At 48.9% G+C, this 18767-nt stretch overlaps 5 protein-coding genes across 5 annotated transcripts; 3 read left to right on the forward strand and 2 right to left on the reverse strand.

The window, feature by feature from the left end:
- Window positions 1–1981: 1981 nt before the first annotated feature.
- On the forward strand, window positions 1982–5083 carry LACBIDRAFT_315031 (tandem pore domain K+ channel; the record flags this gene model as incomplete). The annotated part of the gene is made up of 10 exons (XM_001889337.1): window positions 1982–2657; window positions 2716–2886; window positions 2937–3089; window positions 3143–3906; window positions 3970–4030; window positions 4084–4113; window positions 4167–4256; window positions 4318–4865; window positions 4928–4955; window positions 5016–5083. 10 exons carry the CDS (start codon window positions 1982–1984, stop codon window positions 5081–5083), a joined length of 2589 nt encoding a protein of 862 aa, XP_001889372.1.
- A 2256-nt stretch (window positions 5084–7339) lies between these two features.
- On the forward strand, window positions 7340–9243 carry LACBIDRAFT_151854 (uncharacterized protein; the record flags this gene model as incomplete). The annotated part of the gene is made up of 7 exons (XM_001889338.1): window positions 7340–7419; window positions 7471–7589; window positions 7733–7737; window positions 7793–7936; window positions 8016–8111; window positions 8163–8939; window positions 9004–9243. Coding segments are annotated over 7 exons (1461 nt in total), but the record flags the coding sequence as incomplete, so codon positions are not given.
- Window positions 9244–9596: 353 nt separating this feature from the next.
- On the reverse strand, window positions 9597–11345 carry LACBIDRAFT_241029 (uncharacterized protein; the record flags this gene model as incomplete). The annotated part of the gene is made up of 6 exons (XM_001889372.1): window positions 9597–9940; window positions 9996–10226; window positions 10279–10562; window positions 10613–10854; window positions 11035–11182; window positions 11236–11345. 6 exons carry the CDS (start codon window positions 11343–11345, stop codon window positions 9597–9599), a joined length of 1359 nt encoding a protein of 452 aa, XP_001889407.1.
- A 1928-nt stretch (window positions 11346–13273) lies between these two features.
- On the reverse strand, window positions 13274–16248 carry LACBIDRAFT_192159 (uncharacterized protein; the record flags this gene model as incomplete). The annotated part of the gene is made up of 13 exons (XM_001889373.1): window positions 13274–13578; window positions 13640–13933; window positions 13993–14207; window positions 14322–14442; window positions 14497–14703; window positions 14756–15120; window positions 15173–15358; window positions 15411–15586; window positions 15637–15729; window positions 15783–15931; window positions 15982–16055; window positions 16107–16149; window positions 16201–16248. 13 exons carry the CDS (start codon window positions 16246–16248, stop codon window positions 13411–13413), a joined length of 2139 nt encoding a protein of 712 aa, XP_001889408.1. The 3' UTR covers window positions 13274–13410.
- Window positions 16249–17019: 771 nt separating this feature from the next.
- On the forward strand, window positions 17020–18570 carry LACBIDRAFT_334597 (uncharacterized protein; the record flags this gene model as incomplete). Its single annotated transcript, XM_001889339.1, has 6 exons — window positions 17020–17096; window positions 17160–17335; window positions 17386–17449; window positions 17738–17840; window positions 17998–18079; window positions 18246–18570. Coding segments are annotated over 6 exons (825 nt in total), but the record flags the coding sequence as incomplete, so codon positions are not given.
- Window positions 18571–18767: the final 197 nt, after the last annotated feature.

The following is an 18767-nucleotide window of genomic DNA, read 5'->3' on the forward strand; positions in this document are numbered from 1 at the left end:
ATGTCTTTACCCTCCATGTTTGCAAAGTAAAAAATACCTCATTCAAAGTATAACATCTGGGAAAAGCAGTGATTTGCAAATGTACTAGAAGATTTATTCCCTTTTGAGTCCTTGTAATTATTACAGGACTTACAATAACTTATCCCCCAGAATTTCAATGATACTAAAGGCATTTTAGTTTAAAAGTAGCTTTTTTTGCTGGTTTATGCAGCATGAGGAGTGCTGCAGATTTGTGGTGAAGAGAATCAAATTTCTTTCTTCACTCTTAACTGCTGAAGTTTTCTTCACCATTGCACAGTGGCTGAAAAAGAATTTTGAATTTCTTTTTGACTAATTTTTTGAACAGCATAATGTGACTGGACAGTGTTGGTAAAGAACAATTTAGCAGAATTATCATAATAGAAAGCTAACAAACAATTTTAAAAAGCAAATAGACAGGAGATTGTGTACTTACCATCTCTGATGCACTCAAAACTATTAAGTGCTCAACATTTTACGAAGGTAACTATTGTGGGAAAATAGTATTTTGTAATAGTTATGTCCGTCACGCAACTCGGCAGGTGGACAAACAACGGTGTTTGCCGTGAAAATGAAGCTGGTCACTCCCTGTTGCCATAATTTATCGAGTAACCTATATTCGTCCCCCTTTCCCCCCATCATCATATCATCGGCATAGTACATAGCATCCCCGACACTCTCCCACTCGCATACATACACGTATACCTCCTGTATCTATCGGTATATCCCAGTTCAGGGCTTTGGAGCCTTTTATTTTTATAACTAGCATAGTACGGTAGCTAGTACAGCAGACGTTTGTATATAATTGGCAACGTACCCGTACTGTACCCGCGTCTGCGCTGACCGCCGTCGATGTTAAAATATTCTGACACGAGTTTATAACAATATGTCGCCACTTCTTTACACCCCGCAGACATCTGCATCCTGGAGCCTATTGATGAACAGCTCAACACGTTATGAGGAGGAAAATGAGACGGTCTTTTTAGCAAAGGATCTTGTGGACAAGCTTCGGACGATGATTGGGGCTCCTCGTCCGATTCGGTAACAGAGTTTGGCAGAAGTGCCTGTCCTGAGTGACGCATGGCCGCAAAGATTTTGAGTTGATCGGCTTTTTGCCCCGCCACCCACGCGTCATCTCAGGCTCCCCGCTGACTCATTGACACTGCCCACCCTTACCGCGAAGCAATCCATCGGATTACTTGAACAACTGGACTTCGGACTCGGCCTCGCGCGAGCTCACTGCTCAGGGTATTGCTGTTTTCTTCCCAGGTGGACTCGGATGATCTTTGCTGCTCGGCTGCTTGAAACTGTTCATCGATTAAGCTTTGAACCTAAACAAGTTGAAGCCTGGACCAACTACAACGAAACTTGGAAGATAAGTTCCTTGCACACCATGTTCAAGCACCATCTAAGGAGGCGGAGGCTATTCACCCATCGAGGTTATAACTTATCTATGGGTGCGCAGCCGAATGCCGGTAACACCTTGCCGAAGCAGATTAGTGGGATAATGGATTCCCCCTGCAGGGTCACCAATCGAAAATGGGCGTTACATCTTGTTGCTATTCTAAGATTTTTTGCTCCCCATGCACGTTTCCCCATTTGTTTCTCTAGTGGTTCCTCATGCACAAGGGAGTTTTGACCTCCTGACCACCCCCACCCCTCCACCACAATTGACATCATTGAGAATTGACAGTTCCATTGACATGCATGCGCTAGTCCGTCCCACGAGGTTGTTTGGATCCAGCTTCAAAATTTTCACATTGCTGCGGTGATACTTTTTGCTCCATCCCCACAACTTCTTCTTCAGCCTCCTTCCTCTTTCCTCGCTCGACCGGTACGATCTATAGGGTGAGTCGACGGTGGTTCTTTTACTCTCCTTCGCTAAGAAAGGGAGGGTCGTTTTAACTTCATAAAAAGGTCGTGTGCGCTAAAAATGGCTTTTTGATTCTAGGTATGACTCAAGATGTTGGTGCCAGTGAAAACGTTCCAGCAAATGTTCAATGCACAAGGGGGGGACTCGGAAGAGCGGCTCCAAGAGGACGTCGACGTTGAGAAGAATGCAGGCTTTGATTCTCATGTACAGAGCTCATCATCACCCGAAGAGCCCTCCACAAGCACTAGTACCACGCCTAAACGCAGCCTCTCGCGCATCTTTGAGATGTTTCACGAAGGTGAACGCAATGAAGCCCTTCAAAGACAAGGGTATATAGACACGGGCGACGACTCGGAAGAACCATCGGATATGCGTTCAACAAACAATAGGCTCGGGGCATTTTGTCGGCGAATCCACTCGCTTCCATGGACCAACAGCCTTGGCACGGTGTCGCCGTCCAATCACCACTCCTCGGGCCAAGAAAAAACGCAAACGCCAACGTACCGCATTTTCCCCATCTTTTCCGGCATCGTGGTCCCCTTCTCCATTCTCCTCTCCATTCCGAGCCTCACTGAGCATTGGTATGTCCGAACGGGGCCCGATGGCAAGCTGATCGAGACCAGGCCGAACCCTCGCCTGCTGGATGTCGCGATCGCCACTAGCATGACTTGTGCGCTTGTCGCTTGCGCGTGTCTGGTGTCTCGGTTTACCGAGCGAAAAGTAAAATTAATGACGTTGCTCTGCATAATTTTCCTTACGGTCCATGGTCAGTTCCCTCCCCCGCGGATATTGATGTACGCGTTCTGGCTAACTTGACGCTTTAGACATCTTTAATATTACCGTTGTGACGATCTTTGGTGTGCAGCATCGTTTCGATGATGGGTTCACCTATGGGCAGGCGTTCTGGATGACTGTTTGCTCCACCATTGCATCAACTATCACAAACGTCACCTTGATGATTGACTATTTTAGAACTCCCGGTTTTGATAATAGTGGTATGGACCTACTGCGTATCTTTTTGAGTGCTCACCCAATGCGTTTTCAGGGAGTGGATTAACTCACAAGCAGCGTTCGTTGGTCATTATAGTCATCATCCTGCTGTGTTACATCGCCATTGGCGCCCTCATCTTGGCTTTCCTCCTCAAGCTTTCATTTATTGACGCGCTGTACTTGACCGTCGTTTCAATCGAAACCATTGGTATGCTCTCTCGAAATTCCAAAGTTTCACGCGTCCTCACTGGCGTTGATTAGGATTTGGAGACATCCACCCCAACACCCCCATTTCCTACGTGATCGTCTGCACTTACGTCACATTCGGAATTATCAACCTCGCACTCGCCGTGGCTCTATCACGCGACGCTATCATGGAGGCAGTCTCCGTGAATCTTCAAGCACGCATGCGTGCCATCCGCGTGCGTGATCGCGAGCGACGGATCAACCTGCGCTGGAGAAAGGCTGTAAAATGGAGATTGAGAGCTAGAAGGCTGCCGGTGTGGGTTGCCGATAAATCGATGGATAGATGGTGGAATATCTTTTGCCTCAAACGAAAGACTGAAGCAACGTGGAAGTACACGCCTGGCCCACGCCGTAAACGCCTCAACATCGAAGGTCTGACGTTGGCGCAATTGGAAGCTGCTGCGCTGGAAGCTGGCGCCCCTCTCGTTAACCTCTTGCCTGCCGGCTACAGTCCTAGAGTTGTTGGCGTCGCTTTGGATAGTGGGCAAGAGCCGTTGACGTATGTTCGTATTGGCGGTATGATAGCTATGCTTGGGAGGTTCGCTTTGGCTATGGGCCACAGCTCGGGTAGAAATTCAGAAACGCCAGTTTTCGACACGGATGACGACGATCAAGACGATTCAGAAGGCATTGCCAGTGGACGTGGCCACGGTGTACCATTCACGCGGACAACAACCATGGAGCCGGATCTATTTGAGGCTACGGTGGAGGCGGAAGAGAAGGCTGCTTTTTATGCCCGTTTATCGTGTGCCTTTGGGCTCTTCCTTCTTTTCTGGATGGTCAGTTTTTTTTTCATAACGATCGCTTTAATTTTTCCGACTAAATTGAGTTCTTTTGATTAGGCTGGCTCCGCCATCTTTATGACTACCGAGAGTTGGACTTTTGGACAAGCTGTGTATTTTTGTATGATTTTATTCTGCTCTTCTATGACGCATTTTACTGAACGCCTTATCTAGGTTTCGTAGCATTCACCACGCTAGGATATGGCAAGTAATTTCGCTAATGTCAATTTTTGGCGCCTCTATTGACGCCATCTCAGGGGACTTCTCACCTCGCACACCAGCCGGTCGTTCTATTTTTGTTGTATGGGCGCTTTTGGGAGTAGGCGCCATGACTATTCTGATATCGAGTAAGTGGATCAACGCACGTTTTTTTCATTCCGGAATGTTGACGTCCCTGAACTTCTCCAGTTGTCTCCGAAGCATATTCAAAGCAATATCAGAGTGCTATCCGCGCCGAGGTATACCAGCGGAGGCTGAATGCTTTTGTTGATCGTGATACCGTTCAGCAACGATTCCTAGACTCTCGCACGGCGGTAGACCACTCGTTTATTCTGTCCACGGTCAACCGCCGACTTGGAGAGCAGATAACATCCATGTCTACCAACGCAGAAATGTTTACTCCCCACGAATCGGCTGATATCGACGATCAAAGTCCCCAAGCTGGGCAATCCGTCAGCTTTGAGGAGGTCGAACCTCCTTTACCTCTATCCCTCAACATGGACGCCATACACGCGTCCGTTTCCGCCAGGAGTGGTCATGATAGCCATCATCCCAGCCCAATCCGGATACTTCGTTCCGACTTAAGGCGTACGAGATCGCCCACTGAAGCGTCAGTCGGGGCACTGGCACATCACATCTTACAGCATGTTCAGCATGTACAGTCATTGCTCGGCGCGGATACCGCGTTAATAAATCCTGATAGACTAACTGGAAATGAAGTCAGCTCGGTTGAAGGGGTCAGTTACGTCTTTGAACTGGCTGTGTACTTTATTAACGGAAGTCTTCTTTATTTGTTCAGTGGGAATTGCGCATGTCCAGCGTAGAAGGTGGGTTCTCAATTCATCATTGTATTACTTCTTTACAGTTTTGCTGATGATCACGAACAGCATCCTTACGGGAGTTGGTCGTTGTTGCAAAGGAAGCACTGGCAACGAATAATCCGGAATTTGACTGACATTCTGGTGATCTTGTCCTTTCTATCTGGAGGACTTGTACTTAAAGGTAGAGGTTTGCTGTATTTACTCATTGTTTAAATATATGGAACTAGATGTCTTTTTAGGCTTTTATGGTACAATGTCAGAAGGTATCTCAGGAAGATGATATTGAACCAATATTGAACACTGCGGATAACTTCCGCCTGTTCAGATATGCTTTACAAAGATGACTGTTGTAAGGTCACAGTAGGAAATACCAGTCGGAACAATTACGCTCCTCACGGTGCATATTGCGCCCAGATCCGTTTCTTTCCAAGATGTTTTTCGTGAAAGCTCGCGAGAGGTTTCTGGCATCGTTCTGATTTTTTTATTAGCAATAAACCCTCCACAGGCATTTTTTCAGAGTTCAGAATACACGTTTTCAGGCCGCACTTGCTTCTCTGGCCAACCTTTCAATGGCTTTCAGAAACTCTGTTACTGGCTGGCTGCCACTGTTCATTCCCTCGTCAGCTTCAATATTCAAGACTACTCCAGGAAATCGGAAAAAGCTATGGAGGCATCTTACTGCTGGGATTCTAGCCACTCCACTGTTTGCCTAGTTTCATTCTCAAGCATTACGCCTTGAAACGCCTCCATTGGTCAAGAAACGGGATCCCGCCTTCCAGGGCTTCTGACCTGTATAGAGTGCCAAAAGGATGCATTTTCTTGACTCGATCGCAACTTCTCTGACTATGTAGAGTGCACGATGCCTACTGGAAGCCAGGACTATGGCTATAATAGCCCGTTAAGCTTTCGGTAAAAAGCGTGCCACAACAGACACCCTAGGCCTGGGGGAGTTCATCAGGCTTTAGAGTGAGAGTGATTCAGAGGGCACCCCGACAAAAAAACGCTAGCAAATCGTGAGGCCTTCCGAATCTATAGAAACATGAGATACGTCGGTGTGTTGCGGGTCGGAATCGATAAACGGTAGAGCGGCCGACGCTCCTCATCATCGGAAAAGGAGCTCCGAGGATCAGTTGTCGGAGAACCGCCCCAGGAAGATACCGCCTAATATGCGAAAAAACGCCTCAGAGGTGCCGGTGAGGACCAGCTGATTGACAAAGAGTCGGCATTCGAGAGTAAAGAGTAACACTAGATTAACACAGGCCACCGTGCTGCGAGGTAAGGCTTGGGCAAGGCTAGCCCTAGGGACCCGCTAGGCTGTACTTAGTACAGATCTTGGAGACGTCTTGCAAAAGCATAGAAATGTTTGGACCTTCGGCAATTCTGGTAGCACCATAGGGACTCCTTGAACGTTGACTATACGGGGTTTTAGGGAGTAATAGAGCTAAACTCAAGCTGAAGGTTGTACAGTTGCGGACAAACAAACACATCAAATCGGGTATCTCAGGAATGCGAATTTTCTGGCAAAAACCGACGGCAGATTTGAATCCGGACGGTCGAATACAGCCTAAAAACACTGTTTCTATGAAATTCCCACGTGGTTTTGGCGGCGCCAAATTTTTTGGCCAAAATTTCGCAACTTTTTGGCCTGTCAAGAGGGTCCTGCAGTGCCAAACCACGCTGATGACTCCAAAGTTACTCGGCCCCCACCAACCTGAGACGATATGCACCAGTAACCCATCATATTTTGACAGTTATGGGTAAAAAGGTACATTCACATAAAATTCACACTATAAAAATGGTCCCTTGTTTGCACTTTAGAGCCAACTTGGGTATTATTTTATGCGAGAACAGCTCGTAAGAAAGTTCTAATTTTTTGGGATCAGAATCCATTCCTCAAAAGCTGTTCAACAATGAATTTTTCGAGATTTTAGCGATTTTTTTCGACACACGCCAATTTTTTGGGTGATTTTTTGGCCAGATTGTCGAAATTGAAATTTCTGCTCGTGCAAATGGATGAATTAGATGTAATCCTTTCTATTTCAATGCTTTTTAGTGGGTTTAAACTCATGTGGTGACAGACATAAATGGTAGAATAAATTTGATGTATTTGTTTGTCCGCAACTGTAGTCACTTTCCAAAGGGTCGTTTCAGTCACGTGAAAAATGAGTCAAGTTAAATCTTCGCGAAGTCTGAACTCGAACCACAAAATTGTTACAATAGCGCAACCACAACTCATGGAAACGCCCCCACTTCCCATAGAATTATCCCCTTCGTCCTCTTCGTCCATGTCTGATCCTTGCTCGACGCCTTCCTCGCGCTCCTCGTCGTTCTCGTCGGAGGCTTCACTCCCTAGGACGCCTCCTAACTTGCATCAGAACACCGCCGACCCATCTGCGAAATGGCTCGTCCAAAAATTTGGAGGCACAAGCGTCGGGAAGTTCGCAGTCAAGATTGCTGAAGACATTGTTTCGTGCGTGCCATGAGTTTTTCAAGGAGCCATTTTAATCAACGTGTTACACAGAAATTACATCGACCAACATAAGGTCGCTATCGTCTGCTCTGCACGATCAGGTTCAACAAAAGCCCTAGGGACTACGAACCTCCTGCTGCGTGCATCATCAGAGGCACTTCAGCGGCGAAGTAAACCAGCAGGAACTCCGGGCACATCGACACCGATCACAAGGGGCCTGTTTGGTGCTGGTGGGACCGGTTCAGACGGATCGCAGTCGCCACCAATGAGCCCCCAATCAAGGAGCAGATCATCCCGATCTACGTCCCCACAGCCTTTGTTTGGATTCACCCCCATCAACGCAGATTCCCAATGCACACAGACACTACCCAAGTTCCATGCGACGGTGGAGCTCCTAAGGCAGGAGCACATCAACGCTGCACAGGCGTCTATTCGCGATCCAGAAATACTCCTGGAGCTTCAGGAGGAGATTGACAGGGACTGCGAATGGCTTCGAAGCTACCTCTTCGCAGCAAAGGTATGTTTGGTCCACCCCATTTCAACATTGCAGTTATTTGACTACTGTTACCTTATGCCGATTCGTAACATCCTTTCAGATTATCGATGAGATATCCCCAAGATCCAAGGATAACATCATTGGCCTTGGCGAACAACTGGCGTGTAAATTCATGACAGCAGTTCTCAGGGATCAAGTCAGCTTCTTCTCTTCCTCTTGTGACTTTATTCTCACATTGATCTAACAGGGAATCGACGCTGAGTACGTCTCACTGGACGACGTTGTCCCTCCCTTCGACGACAGCGACGAAACAACAACACTCACACAAGATTTCTACGACTCGCTCGCCGATGCACTGGGCGAACGCATCAAGCAATGCGGTCCCCGCGTCCCCGTCGTCACCGGGTTCTTCGGCCCCGTCCCAGGCTCTCTACTCCATCAAGTCGGGCGCGGGTACACCGATCTTGCCTCCGCCCTGCTCGCAGTTGGTCTTCAGGCATCAGAGCTCCAGATCTGGAAAGAGGTCGACGGAATATTCACCGCAGACCCACGCAAAGTGTCCACTGCGCGCCTCATCCCCGTCATCTCCCCCGAAGAGGCTGCGGAGTTGACATATTACGGGAGCGAGGTCGTCCATCCGTTCACTATGGAGCAAGCTATTAGACGTAAGATCCCCATAAGGATCAAGAACGTCGAGAACCCTAGTGGTGGTGGTACAGTTATCCACCCTGACACAGACGCAGACTCGGAGCCTGCGTCTCCCAAGTCATCATCGCTTGTGGAACGCAAGCGGCTTCCGACAGCCGTTACTATCAAAGAGCACATCGTAGTGCTCAACGTCAATTCCAACAGAAAGAGTGTTTCTCATGGTTTCCTTGCAGGGATCTTTGGCACACTTGACCGATTTGGGGTTGTGGTGGACTTGATCAGCACCAGTGAGGTGCACGTCAGTATGGCCATTGAAGACGGGCTAGCCAAGAAGTTGCTCGATCGACTGATCAAAGAGCTCAAGAAGAGCGGGACTGTAAGTCTTTCCCCCGAACCATCCACATACATTCACACACTGAAAACGCCCCCCACACACACAGGTCTCCATCCACCGTGAGATGGCCATCCTCTCGTTGGTAGGGAAGCAGATGCGCAATATGGTCGGCATCGCAGGGAAGATGTTCTCCACCCTCGCGCAGGGTAACATCAACATTGAGATGATCAGCCAAGGAGCGAGCGAGATCAACATTTCATGTGTTATTGAGGGGAGAGACGCGATGAAGGCTTTGAACCTCATTCATCAACGGTGTTTGCAGGTTGAGCCAGAGGGGCCAAGAGGGCGAGGTAATTGGTCATTTTCCCAAGTTGGTTCACGGTTCTGATGAAATACTTCTTTTAGTTGGGCCATGGCTCTTCTGAATGGAACTACAAAATAGACGGAAAGGGCACAAAAAGGCATCTACTGGGATAGAGTTGCAAGTCCTCGAGCTTTGTTTACGTGGTTTGATTTTACTGGGTATGATCTAGAGACGGTGTAAATACAATGTATACTTTTCTCTTTCTGGTTACGAAGCATGTTGGACATCACTTTGCTGGCTCGATGCTGCCAATCTTACATTTCAAGACTATATACAACACTAGATCTCTCCAACTTCAAAAGGATGGGCCCTCACCCTCATCTCCCAGAACAATCTCACTCAGATTCACGAATGATGGGTCGCTCGAACGCAGCAGCCTCATCGTCGTCGTCGTCATCGTCAAAATCGATCTCCAAGTCCGAATCCTCATGCCTCTGCACAATCATGGCCTTCAACCTCTGAATCGTTTCCTCCGCCTCCCGCTCAGCATTCGTCCGCCTATCTTCTGCGAACCTTGCTTCTGCCGACACTGCCTCCTCCGGGTTCCAGTCGAGCTGTTTCCCTTCCCAGCCCCCATTGATGTGAATGTAATTGAGCAGCTCCCTCCAGAGCGGGTCAAGTGACAGGACGATTGGGTTGCCAATCACAATGAGGAGCGCTTGAGCCCGAGTTATCGCAACTGCGATAAGAGCATGCCTCAGTGAACGTCCATGAGTACACTGGTGGGGGCTTACCGTTGAGACGACGGGCGTTGGCGACGAAGCCCAGGGATCGTTTAATATCAGACGTCACGTAGTTCGTGTTACTTCGCACAGTGGACATGATGATAATCCGTCGTTCTTGACCTTGGAATTCCTCAACGCTTCCAACCTTGATGTCCTGCATCCTGAAATCCTTTCTCAGCAGGTCGAGGATTTTACACCTCTGAGCATGATATGGAGTGATAACACCGATGTCCTCAGCGCCTAAACAAACATCATTAATCGCTTTCGCAGCATGATAAACCAGGACACTCACGAATGCTATTCTTGCGGTTACTGATGAGTGATAGACAGTATTTCTTCACTTGAGTAGCTTCATCGATGTTGAAGAAAGAGGGAGAGGATGCCTCGCGGTCGTCCTTGCCTATAATTCCGTGGAAGATGACTGGGAACTTCTTGCGCGGAAGCTCCTCGTAGTTCTCGAGGCTGCGAGTCAAGGCAGCATCTCCGCATGGCTGCAGCTCTGAATTGTAAAAATGAGTATTGGAGAACTGCAAGATCGAAGGATGCGATCGGAAGTTCTTCACAAGCTTCACGATTCTGCGAGAGGAGGTCAGTCAACATCCAAAAATCGCATGCAAGGTACGTACGTTACTCCCGAGCCTCCATTCTTGAGGTCGTATATCTCTCGATCCATGATACGCGCGAGGTAGCTCACTCTCAACCCTAGGTTTCCGGCAAGCTGAGAGTGAACAACGGGGCCCAGCTGCTTGTTGTCACCCGCAAGAATGATGTTCGTCTCGTCGTTCGCAATACTCTTAATCGGCACCATGATCTCCGGCTCCTTCCCCTGACCAGCTTCGTCAATGAATATATGTGTAAAATGCCCCCTCTTAAGCCCGAGGCTTGCAGGAATCCCACCAGAAATGCATGTCGATACCACAACGCGGTACTTCTTCATTTCCTCGAGTGTTGGGACAGAAAAAACCTTGTTCTCATTGATGAGGGCAAATTCGCGAAGCGACTTGGGCAGGTCATCGTGTTTCCGGCTGAGAGCATTCAGACGGAAAACTGCTTGTCTCCCAAGATTCGTGAGTTTCTGAGCGAGCAAGTCTGCAGCTGAATTGTTTGGTGCACATGCTAGGATGCGAACATCAGGATTGAGGAGGAGAAGCTGTTGCATGGCTTCGACGATCGTAACCGTTTTGCCAGTGCCAGGCCTGATTGGGTAAAAGTTGGAATTCACTCTGACTGCCAGGATTTCAACACTTACGGTCCGAAGAGAACAAAAGGTATGCTCCCTGGCTTCTGGTTCAGAATAGCTGCGACCGTCTCCATCTGTTCATCATCTTCTCGCAGTAAACGGTTAATTGGAGAAATCATATTGATTTGGGCTTGTGTAACCCTCCTCGCACCACGCAAATGTTCGGGCCCGGGGAACAACAAGCGGGCGGGTCTGAAGGAGTTGCTCAATGCGTGGTGCATCCGCCGATATGGAAGCTGGTTCAAAACAAATTTGACGTCGACCTTGTTCCCTTTGTAAACGCTAAATTCTTCCCCAAACCGCAAGCTAACGCGATTTAGGAGGACGTTGTGAACACGTCCTTCGAACCAATTCCTTCGAGTTCCGTCGTCCGCAGTGTCGGTGTGGCTGACAAGAATGTAATCTCCCACAAGCACAGAGGGCCGATTTTCTGCCAGCCCTTTGACCTCAAGACTGGATGATACGTTAGCGTGGATGAAGTCAGAACATAAAGGAAAAGACGTTACTCATAACGCGGATAATTCGCCTTTAGTTCAACGTTCTCCAGCGAGTACATATCCAGAAGAAGTCTATTGGCCGAACAAACTAGTTGAGCATAAGAAACGAGTACAAAATGTTCAACGCACCTTGATTGCTCTTCCTCGAGATAAACCAGAGCCTGGAACCAACTTCCATACGTGACTGGGTTGAATGCGGAGGGCATCCACCGCTTGACGGCCGCCCGCACAGCATTGGAATTATGTGAATGGGGTCCAAATGCCGCTTCGATTAGAGGTTTTGGAACTGGGTACTTGGGAAGGCCCTGCGCCCATTTTATGCGGGTCCAAACGGGTGGCCTTATACTCGGGATGACATTTCCGTCCGGGCGGAAAAGAGTGAGCTTCTTCCTTGCGTACGGCTCCTTTGGTTTGAGTTGTTCGTGGTCTTCTCGGGACCCAACTGTGCCGCAAATACGTCGGGTGATGACAAACGTGCGGCGCAGTTCAAGATGAAAGAAAACGAGCTCTAGGGTATCCTCGTAATGCCCAGCATACGAGGGGTGCATCAAGATGGATAGAGTCCTCAAAACTCCTTGCTTTATAAATTTAGATTTCCCCTTCAAACGAGCAGAGAACCTGGTGAAAGGAAATAAGTCCACTAACGCTGCAATTGAATCAGAACGTACTTTTTCCCGTGCTCGTCCCCCCGATTCGATGAGCGCATACGACAACTCTGCAGCGAAACTCCTGAACGGGGATTTGTGTTTTCGATGGTAATGGTATATTCCACGGCACTTTCGGCCTCCAGGATTCCAAAATCAATCCCAGTCTTGCATTCAACCAAGACACCCTCCTTGTCCTGCTCAGCCTCTTCCAAGGCAGCCTGTATCTCGGCCTGACGTTGTTTCCTTCTATGATCCTCAGTGTGATCATCGTACTCGGCAGCGGGTACGTTCTTCCTGCACTGTTCACAGAACTTGGGTGCTGGAGTGTTTGTGGCGCCATTTGCCGCGGAACCCTGTTAATTTTTAATTGAACATTCATTTTCCTCGATATCACAGGGCTCACGTACCGATCGACCCTGCGGCGACGAATCTGACGACCCCCTCGACGACTCTGCTTGAGCATCTTGTCGTGCTTTGTACAACAATAAAGCATGTCGTTTTCCCCGTACGTGCGGTCTGTAATTCTTGCACTTGATTATAAGACCACACTCACACCACTGAATGTCGTGGCTCTTCCTGCAGTTGATGCCAAAGGGACAGTCACCAACGAGAGAGCGTAGACAATACCCAGGGTATGTTTCCGGTACAGCCATCGTCGAAGAGTACTTGTAGGCGTGTAGGCGCTAAAACCAGGGGGAAAAGCGGGATCTGCCTCGAGGCTAATTGAACTCGAGTAGGTAAGCAATCGATGAACGCTTGTAGTGCTTACTGCCTTTATAGAATCGTCGACGGCAACCAGTCGTCCTCAAGGGAACCACGGGCAGTAGAGCGAGGGTAGAGTATCAGGGCCGAACTCCAGAGCGACCATAATTTTACCAGTCCGGGCCGTTCCGTGAAGTCACTGGGAGCCCAAGAAAACATATACATAGTTCGAACAAAAACCAGATGCTACACTTCTTGAAGATGAATTCGTCAAAGAGGAAATTAAAGGGGGTATTATTACGAATGAAGAACAACAACAACAACAGCTCTATGAAGTATCAGAAATCATACCCCTCAACTTTGAACGTCTTCCCATACTGAAGATAGCTATCCATAATTTTAAGAATCGGGTCTGGCAATCCCATACTCAGCAACGTGAATGAAATTTTGGCATGGCCATGTATCTGCCCGAGCTTGAAGAAGCTTCGCGCGATTTGAGTAGGATACTAATCATATCACATCTCAATGAGCACACAATTAAATGAAGGGGGAGTAATATGATCGTACCGTCATCTCAGTATACTCAGCATACTGATAAGCCGCAACACGAATGGCAGTCTGGATCGAGCGCTGGATATCGCCTTCTTCAGCATACATCTCCATCAGCTTGGCCCATGGCTTCTGAGAGTACCGCGGTGAGTCGAGGCATCGCTGGTACGCCTCCTTTGCCTCCTCCTTATGATGCAAACGCATTCCCAAATCACCCAAGATTTCCCATTCAAGGCCGGTCTTACGGTAGGCAACGTGCTGGGTTTTAAAGTGAGCGACTTCAGCACGGAAGATCGTCCAAACCCTCAAATCCTGATAGAGTAAACGGTGTGAGGTCACGGAAGAACACGTGGGCCAGGGAATCTACTCACCTCATACAAGACCATGAAAAGATTATCAAGCCATCTCTCGCAAAGCCTCTTGTTGCTGAACGAAAAGGGCTCCTGAGCGGGGGGAGGGGACGATTCATTGATGTTCTGCTCCCCTTCCCCAGCAGCCTGCACCGGCTTCTCAAGCGTGTCCATATCGTTCACTTGCTGGCCATTAGCGGGAGCAGGAGCATCCACTTCCTTCTTCGCCTCCTCCTCTTCACCACCCTCCGGCTCGTCATCCTCATCATCAGCATCCCCAGACTCATCTGCTTTTCCCTTCCCTTTCGCGTCCCCTTCTTCCTCCTCCCCATCATCAGACTCATCATCACCATCAGCCGAAACCTTGATGGTAGGTATCGGCGAATGTGCGACCGATTCAACACTAGGTGCAGACATGATAGCCCGCGTAGAAGCTTGATCGTCCATGGACGGTCGAACCACCATCCCATCCTCGTGTATGACAACCTGGCCCGCATCCCCTTCCGAGGTCATATCATCAGGCACATGGCCGTTGGTGGTAGCCGCAGCTTGCTGAATGTCTCCTTGCGCCTTCTGCATGCGATACTCCTCCTCCATAACGAATACGTAGCTCCGGGTTTTGAGCAGCTCATCCCACCCGATTTGAGATACCAGCCGTGTGAGCAACGCGTAAGCTCTTGCCCAGGTTCCTCTGAGGCCGGGAGCTGGTAGGCGCTGAAGGGCTGGGTCTGCCTGTAGAGAGTTAAGTCAATTAATAGCCTGCCTCAGATGACGGAAGACACACCTCGTCATCCTCAGTCTTCTGCTTGTCAGGCAAGATGTCTCCAATAGGTCGATGGAAAGGTGAGTGGATCCTCGAGGCTGGAAGAATACGGTGCGCATCACGGCCATTGAAGGTAAACATTGGGCACGAATTGAGCGTCAACAGCGCTGATTCATACTGGCCAAGGTCAATGTAGAGGTCTGTAAGCTTTTCCCAGGTGACAAATTCGCTTGGAGCGCAGTTGACTGCCTGTCGTGCCAACTTGAGGGCCCATTCATGTTTGCCTTTCGACCTCAAGAAGTCGCACTGAACGTGGAGGAGGGTATACGATTGCGGTGTTTGCCTCATCGCTGCAGAGATAATTTGCACAGCCTTTACTTCCTCATCTAGAACATACGCGGTGAGGGTAGAGAGAGAGGATGCAAAACATGAACGCACTCATGCCGATGTAGCTCTTGGCCAGGAGGGAAGACACTTCGGGTTCGTGCACTGCGAGTTTTTCAAAGAGGTTCGCAGCTTGTTGATACCGCCCGCTGTCCCCGAAGTACTTCATGATGCCCGCAGTCAGATGATTTGAAACAACCGTTGCAACTTGAATTTCGGGGTCAGACCCGACCTGCCAACCTAGACAAGAGTGAGCCCGAAGAACATTATCAGGTCGATGTTCAGTACAAACCCTTGGTGAAAAGACTCTCCGCAGCTTGCAGGAATCGGAGTTCGCCTTCAGGAGACGTGAGAGGGTCTAGTTTGCGGTATGCCTCAAGCCAATACGTCGGGTCATCCGAGTACAGAATTGCGCGTAGCAGCGCCGAGACGTATGTTTCCTGCCAGACTTCGGGTGTCGCTTCATGTCTAAAGGGGTTTGAGCCTGTAAGAAGTTTTCGAAGCTGAGTATTACGTACCGTTCGCCACGCAGATCAATCACGTATGCATTCACCCCTCCAGGTATCTTAACGTCGACACGCATGTCCACACGAGAGAAAGCGTTGAAGCAACTGTATATAGATGGTTTACAACCAGGGGATAGGTGAACGATATCACCACATACCAGTAACATCCATTTTTGACCTTCCAAGTTGGGGTTTTCGAAAACCATGCCACGTTCTCTTCGATAGCGTATGTCAGGGAGTTGATGTATGCGGCGAGGGATGCAGATGAAGAAGCGTCAACTCCAGATATGTAGTGGTATGAACCAAGCTGGATGAATGTCAGATCTCGATTCAACCATTGTGTAAAAGCCCACCAACATCGCGCTGACCGTTGCGACCAGTTGTTTTGACGACGTGACATAAATCCGGGGGGCCAAGCTCACGAAACGTAGCTAGAAATTGCGCGTTAGAATTGGATGAGTGTGTAACTACAAACAACGCACATAGCGCCTCCGTTCGAGAGGTGAGTGCCTCCCCAAGTTCAACCTGTTCAAAACGTAATGAGCCAGTGTTTGGTACGTCATATAATTCCCCAACCTCGTATATTTCTGGGATATCCTTGAAGGACGCCTCGTTGGCCGCCATTCTTCAAGAACAACGTCTTCGCTGATTGCTGGTGGCTGCGGTGGTGAGAACTAACTTGTGTTTGGCTGGACCAGGCAAAATAAACTACTGCCACGTGCCCGCGCACTTGCATGCGTCAAAACAAAGTACAACACCTGTCTCCAACAAACTTCCACTAGCTCTCAGTTCGGCGAATGGTCACGTCGTATCCGTACCGGCTTTAGCAGGGCACTTCACTGGACTAGACTGGACCTTGTGACGATTTTCTTAGGTATGACATTCTCAATTATCATTCAACCTCAGGCTGTTCAAAACCTGCGCGTGTCTAGTAATCGCAATCGAGACCTGATTCCAATGCAAGTATTCCACCGCAAGTGCACTTGAGAGAGAGATTTATCTCATTCCAACGGAGTCTCGCTTGCTACCCAAGTCCATACGCCACTTGTCGAATTCCGCGATTATCAGGTTACCCATCAGAATTCCATGCCAGCCAGCACGTCAATTTTGGTCCAAGCGAGGAATCAATCTACTTCCACGAACGTTGCGCTGAATGGTGGAGTAATTCGAGCGCCGCTTTTGTCTTTGTTCCAGATTTACTACTCGGAGACATCATATTCCGGCTTGGTATACAACCGTGCGCGGATTAATTCCCTCCATTCTAGGAAACATAAAAGCCAGGTAGTTTCGACGGTTGGGATCATCAGCTCCCTTCATCTCGAACTCAAACAACTTGCTAAACATTTACTCTCCCTGACGATCTGTACACTCTGAAGGCAACTCCCTTTGCCCAAGTGTATGGCACCACCAACGGCCTCGACGAGATCGTTACTATCGTCGAGGAAAAGTTGTCGACCGTTCGGCGGCAAATTGTCAGTACTTTGTGTTTTTCCTCGACGTTACTGATACGTTTCCGACACTAGTGGCATATACAGCCCGTAGAAGGCAAGAAGGATGTATACCACATCCTTTTCGAAGCGTGGGCAGGCAGTGAAGGTTGGGCTTTGAAGGACGATTCCAGTGTCCCCCATGGCCCCATCATTAGTACTAGAGAGCGCATTGCCGAATGGCACATCGAGCATGCTGAAAATGGCCGTTCTTTTGCCTACACGTATGTGTTATATTAAAATGTTTCTGCATGGCACCTCATCGTATTTTCAGGATTCGACCGGTCACCAAGGCTGTCGGCGCTGCCTATTACACTGCGACTAACGACGAGGGCCAAGTACGCGATCCATACTCTGTTATCCCATGCTTTGGCTGATTTTTCTGGTGCTTTTAGGTCGTTATTAAGATATTGCCCCTTACTGACTCGGATGTCCCGTACTGGCAAATCCAACCGCCGATCCGTCCTTAGGTGTGGAGATTTTCGGACATATAGGAAGAGCTTCAGGAGCCAAGTTATGTCTGATGTTATAAATGTAGGCTGTATTCTGTAACTTCCGTCAATTGATCTTTGTTAAAACTGTGTATTGTAACTCTGGACGAGTGGAATGATATTGTGCCAGTGAAGGTAAACAGACTTCTAGTCACCTGTGCCGAACTTCAGGAAATTGGGAGGTGCCTAGTTCCTCATTTGAAAGACCCAGAATTCTGTCCGACTCGGATCCCCCCAGGTGGGTCTTTTCGATTCCTTCCTGCCTCATCAGCCTATGGATCCGTTGATTTTTTTTTTCGACAGTTGAAAGTCGATTGCAGATGTAATACGGAGTTGAGGATACGCGCAGCCCCGCTTACTAATACTTGACTTATATCTGTTTGTATTGGCATTAGCACACTTAGACATAAACCATCACTATCTTGCTACCAAGCTCGGTGATCAGCGTCCTATGTCCACTGCTGGTAAGACCAAAGGGTGAGCGCCCTGTACAATGCTCCCTCCTCCACAGGATACGAGAGCCCGTCCTCTGGGTTAACGAGGGTCTGCCTAGGACTTCTAGGCAACCCTAGGAGACGAGCGCGACCTCAACAGTCGCGTTCTCTCCAATTACTTCTATTCATCGACACTACACTATGACAAGCTACTACGGTACTACGAGACTCCATCGCACGAAGTCCCCGCACGCACTGAGGTTTCACATTGGTGGGGGCACCGCGGACTTCACATTCGATGTTGAAGTCTCGCCTCGGGAGAATTCGGAAGCGGTACTCCGATCACGCCATCGGGAGTGTGACGCGTTACATACCGCCTCCATCGACTCCCTAGTGTACCAACCATTACCCATTCCCTACTCGTTGCTGAGCGCAGTTCTTCCTGCGTTCGCGCGAGGATGTCCAGGAGCGCTGCTACAGCGTTCACGGCTATTCGACTCCCTTCGGCTATCCAGATCCTCCGGATTACCGTAGTCGTTTAGCCCCTGCGAGATCTTTCACCCGACACCTTCACCCGTTCAGTCTACCCCTCTCCCAACCGACTCATTCCGACTTAGCTATGCCACGAGTCTTTCGGATGAAGGATCTCCCTCGATCAGCGTACCAACGAGCCGGCAAGAAATGTGCAATCGATTAAGGGGCCACTCGCGTATTAAGAGATGACACAGTAG

The sequence above is a fragment of the Laccaria bicolor genome, genomic scaffold, assembly GCF_000143565.1.
Source record: "Laccaria bicolor S238N-H82 LACBIscaffold_66 genomic scaffold, whole genome shotgun sequence".
Classification (NCBI taxonomy): domain Eukaryota; kingdom Fungi; phylum Basidiomycota; class Agaricomycetes; order Agaricales; family Hydnangiaceae; genus Laccaria; species Laccaria bicolor.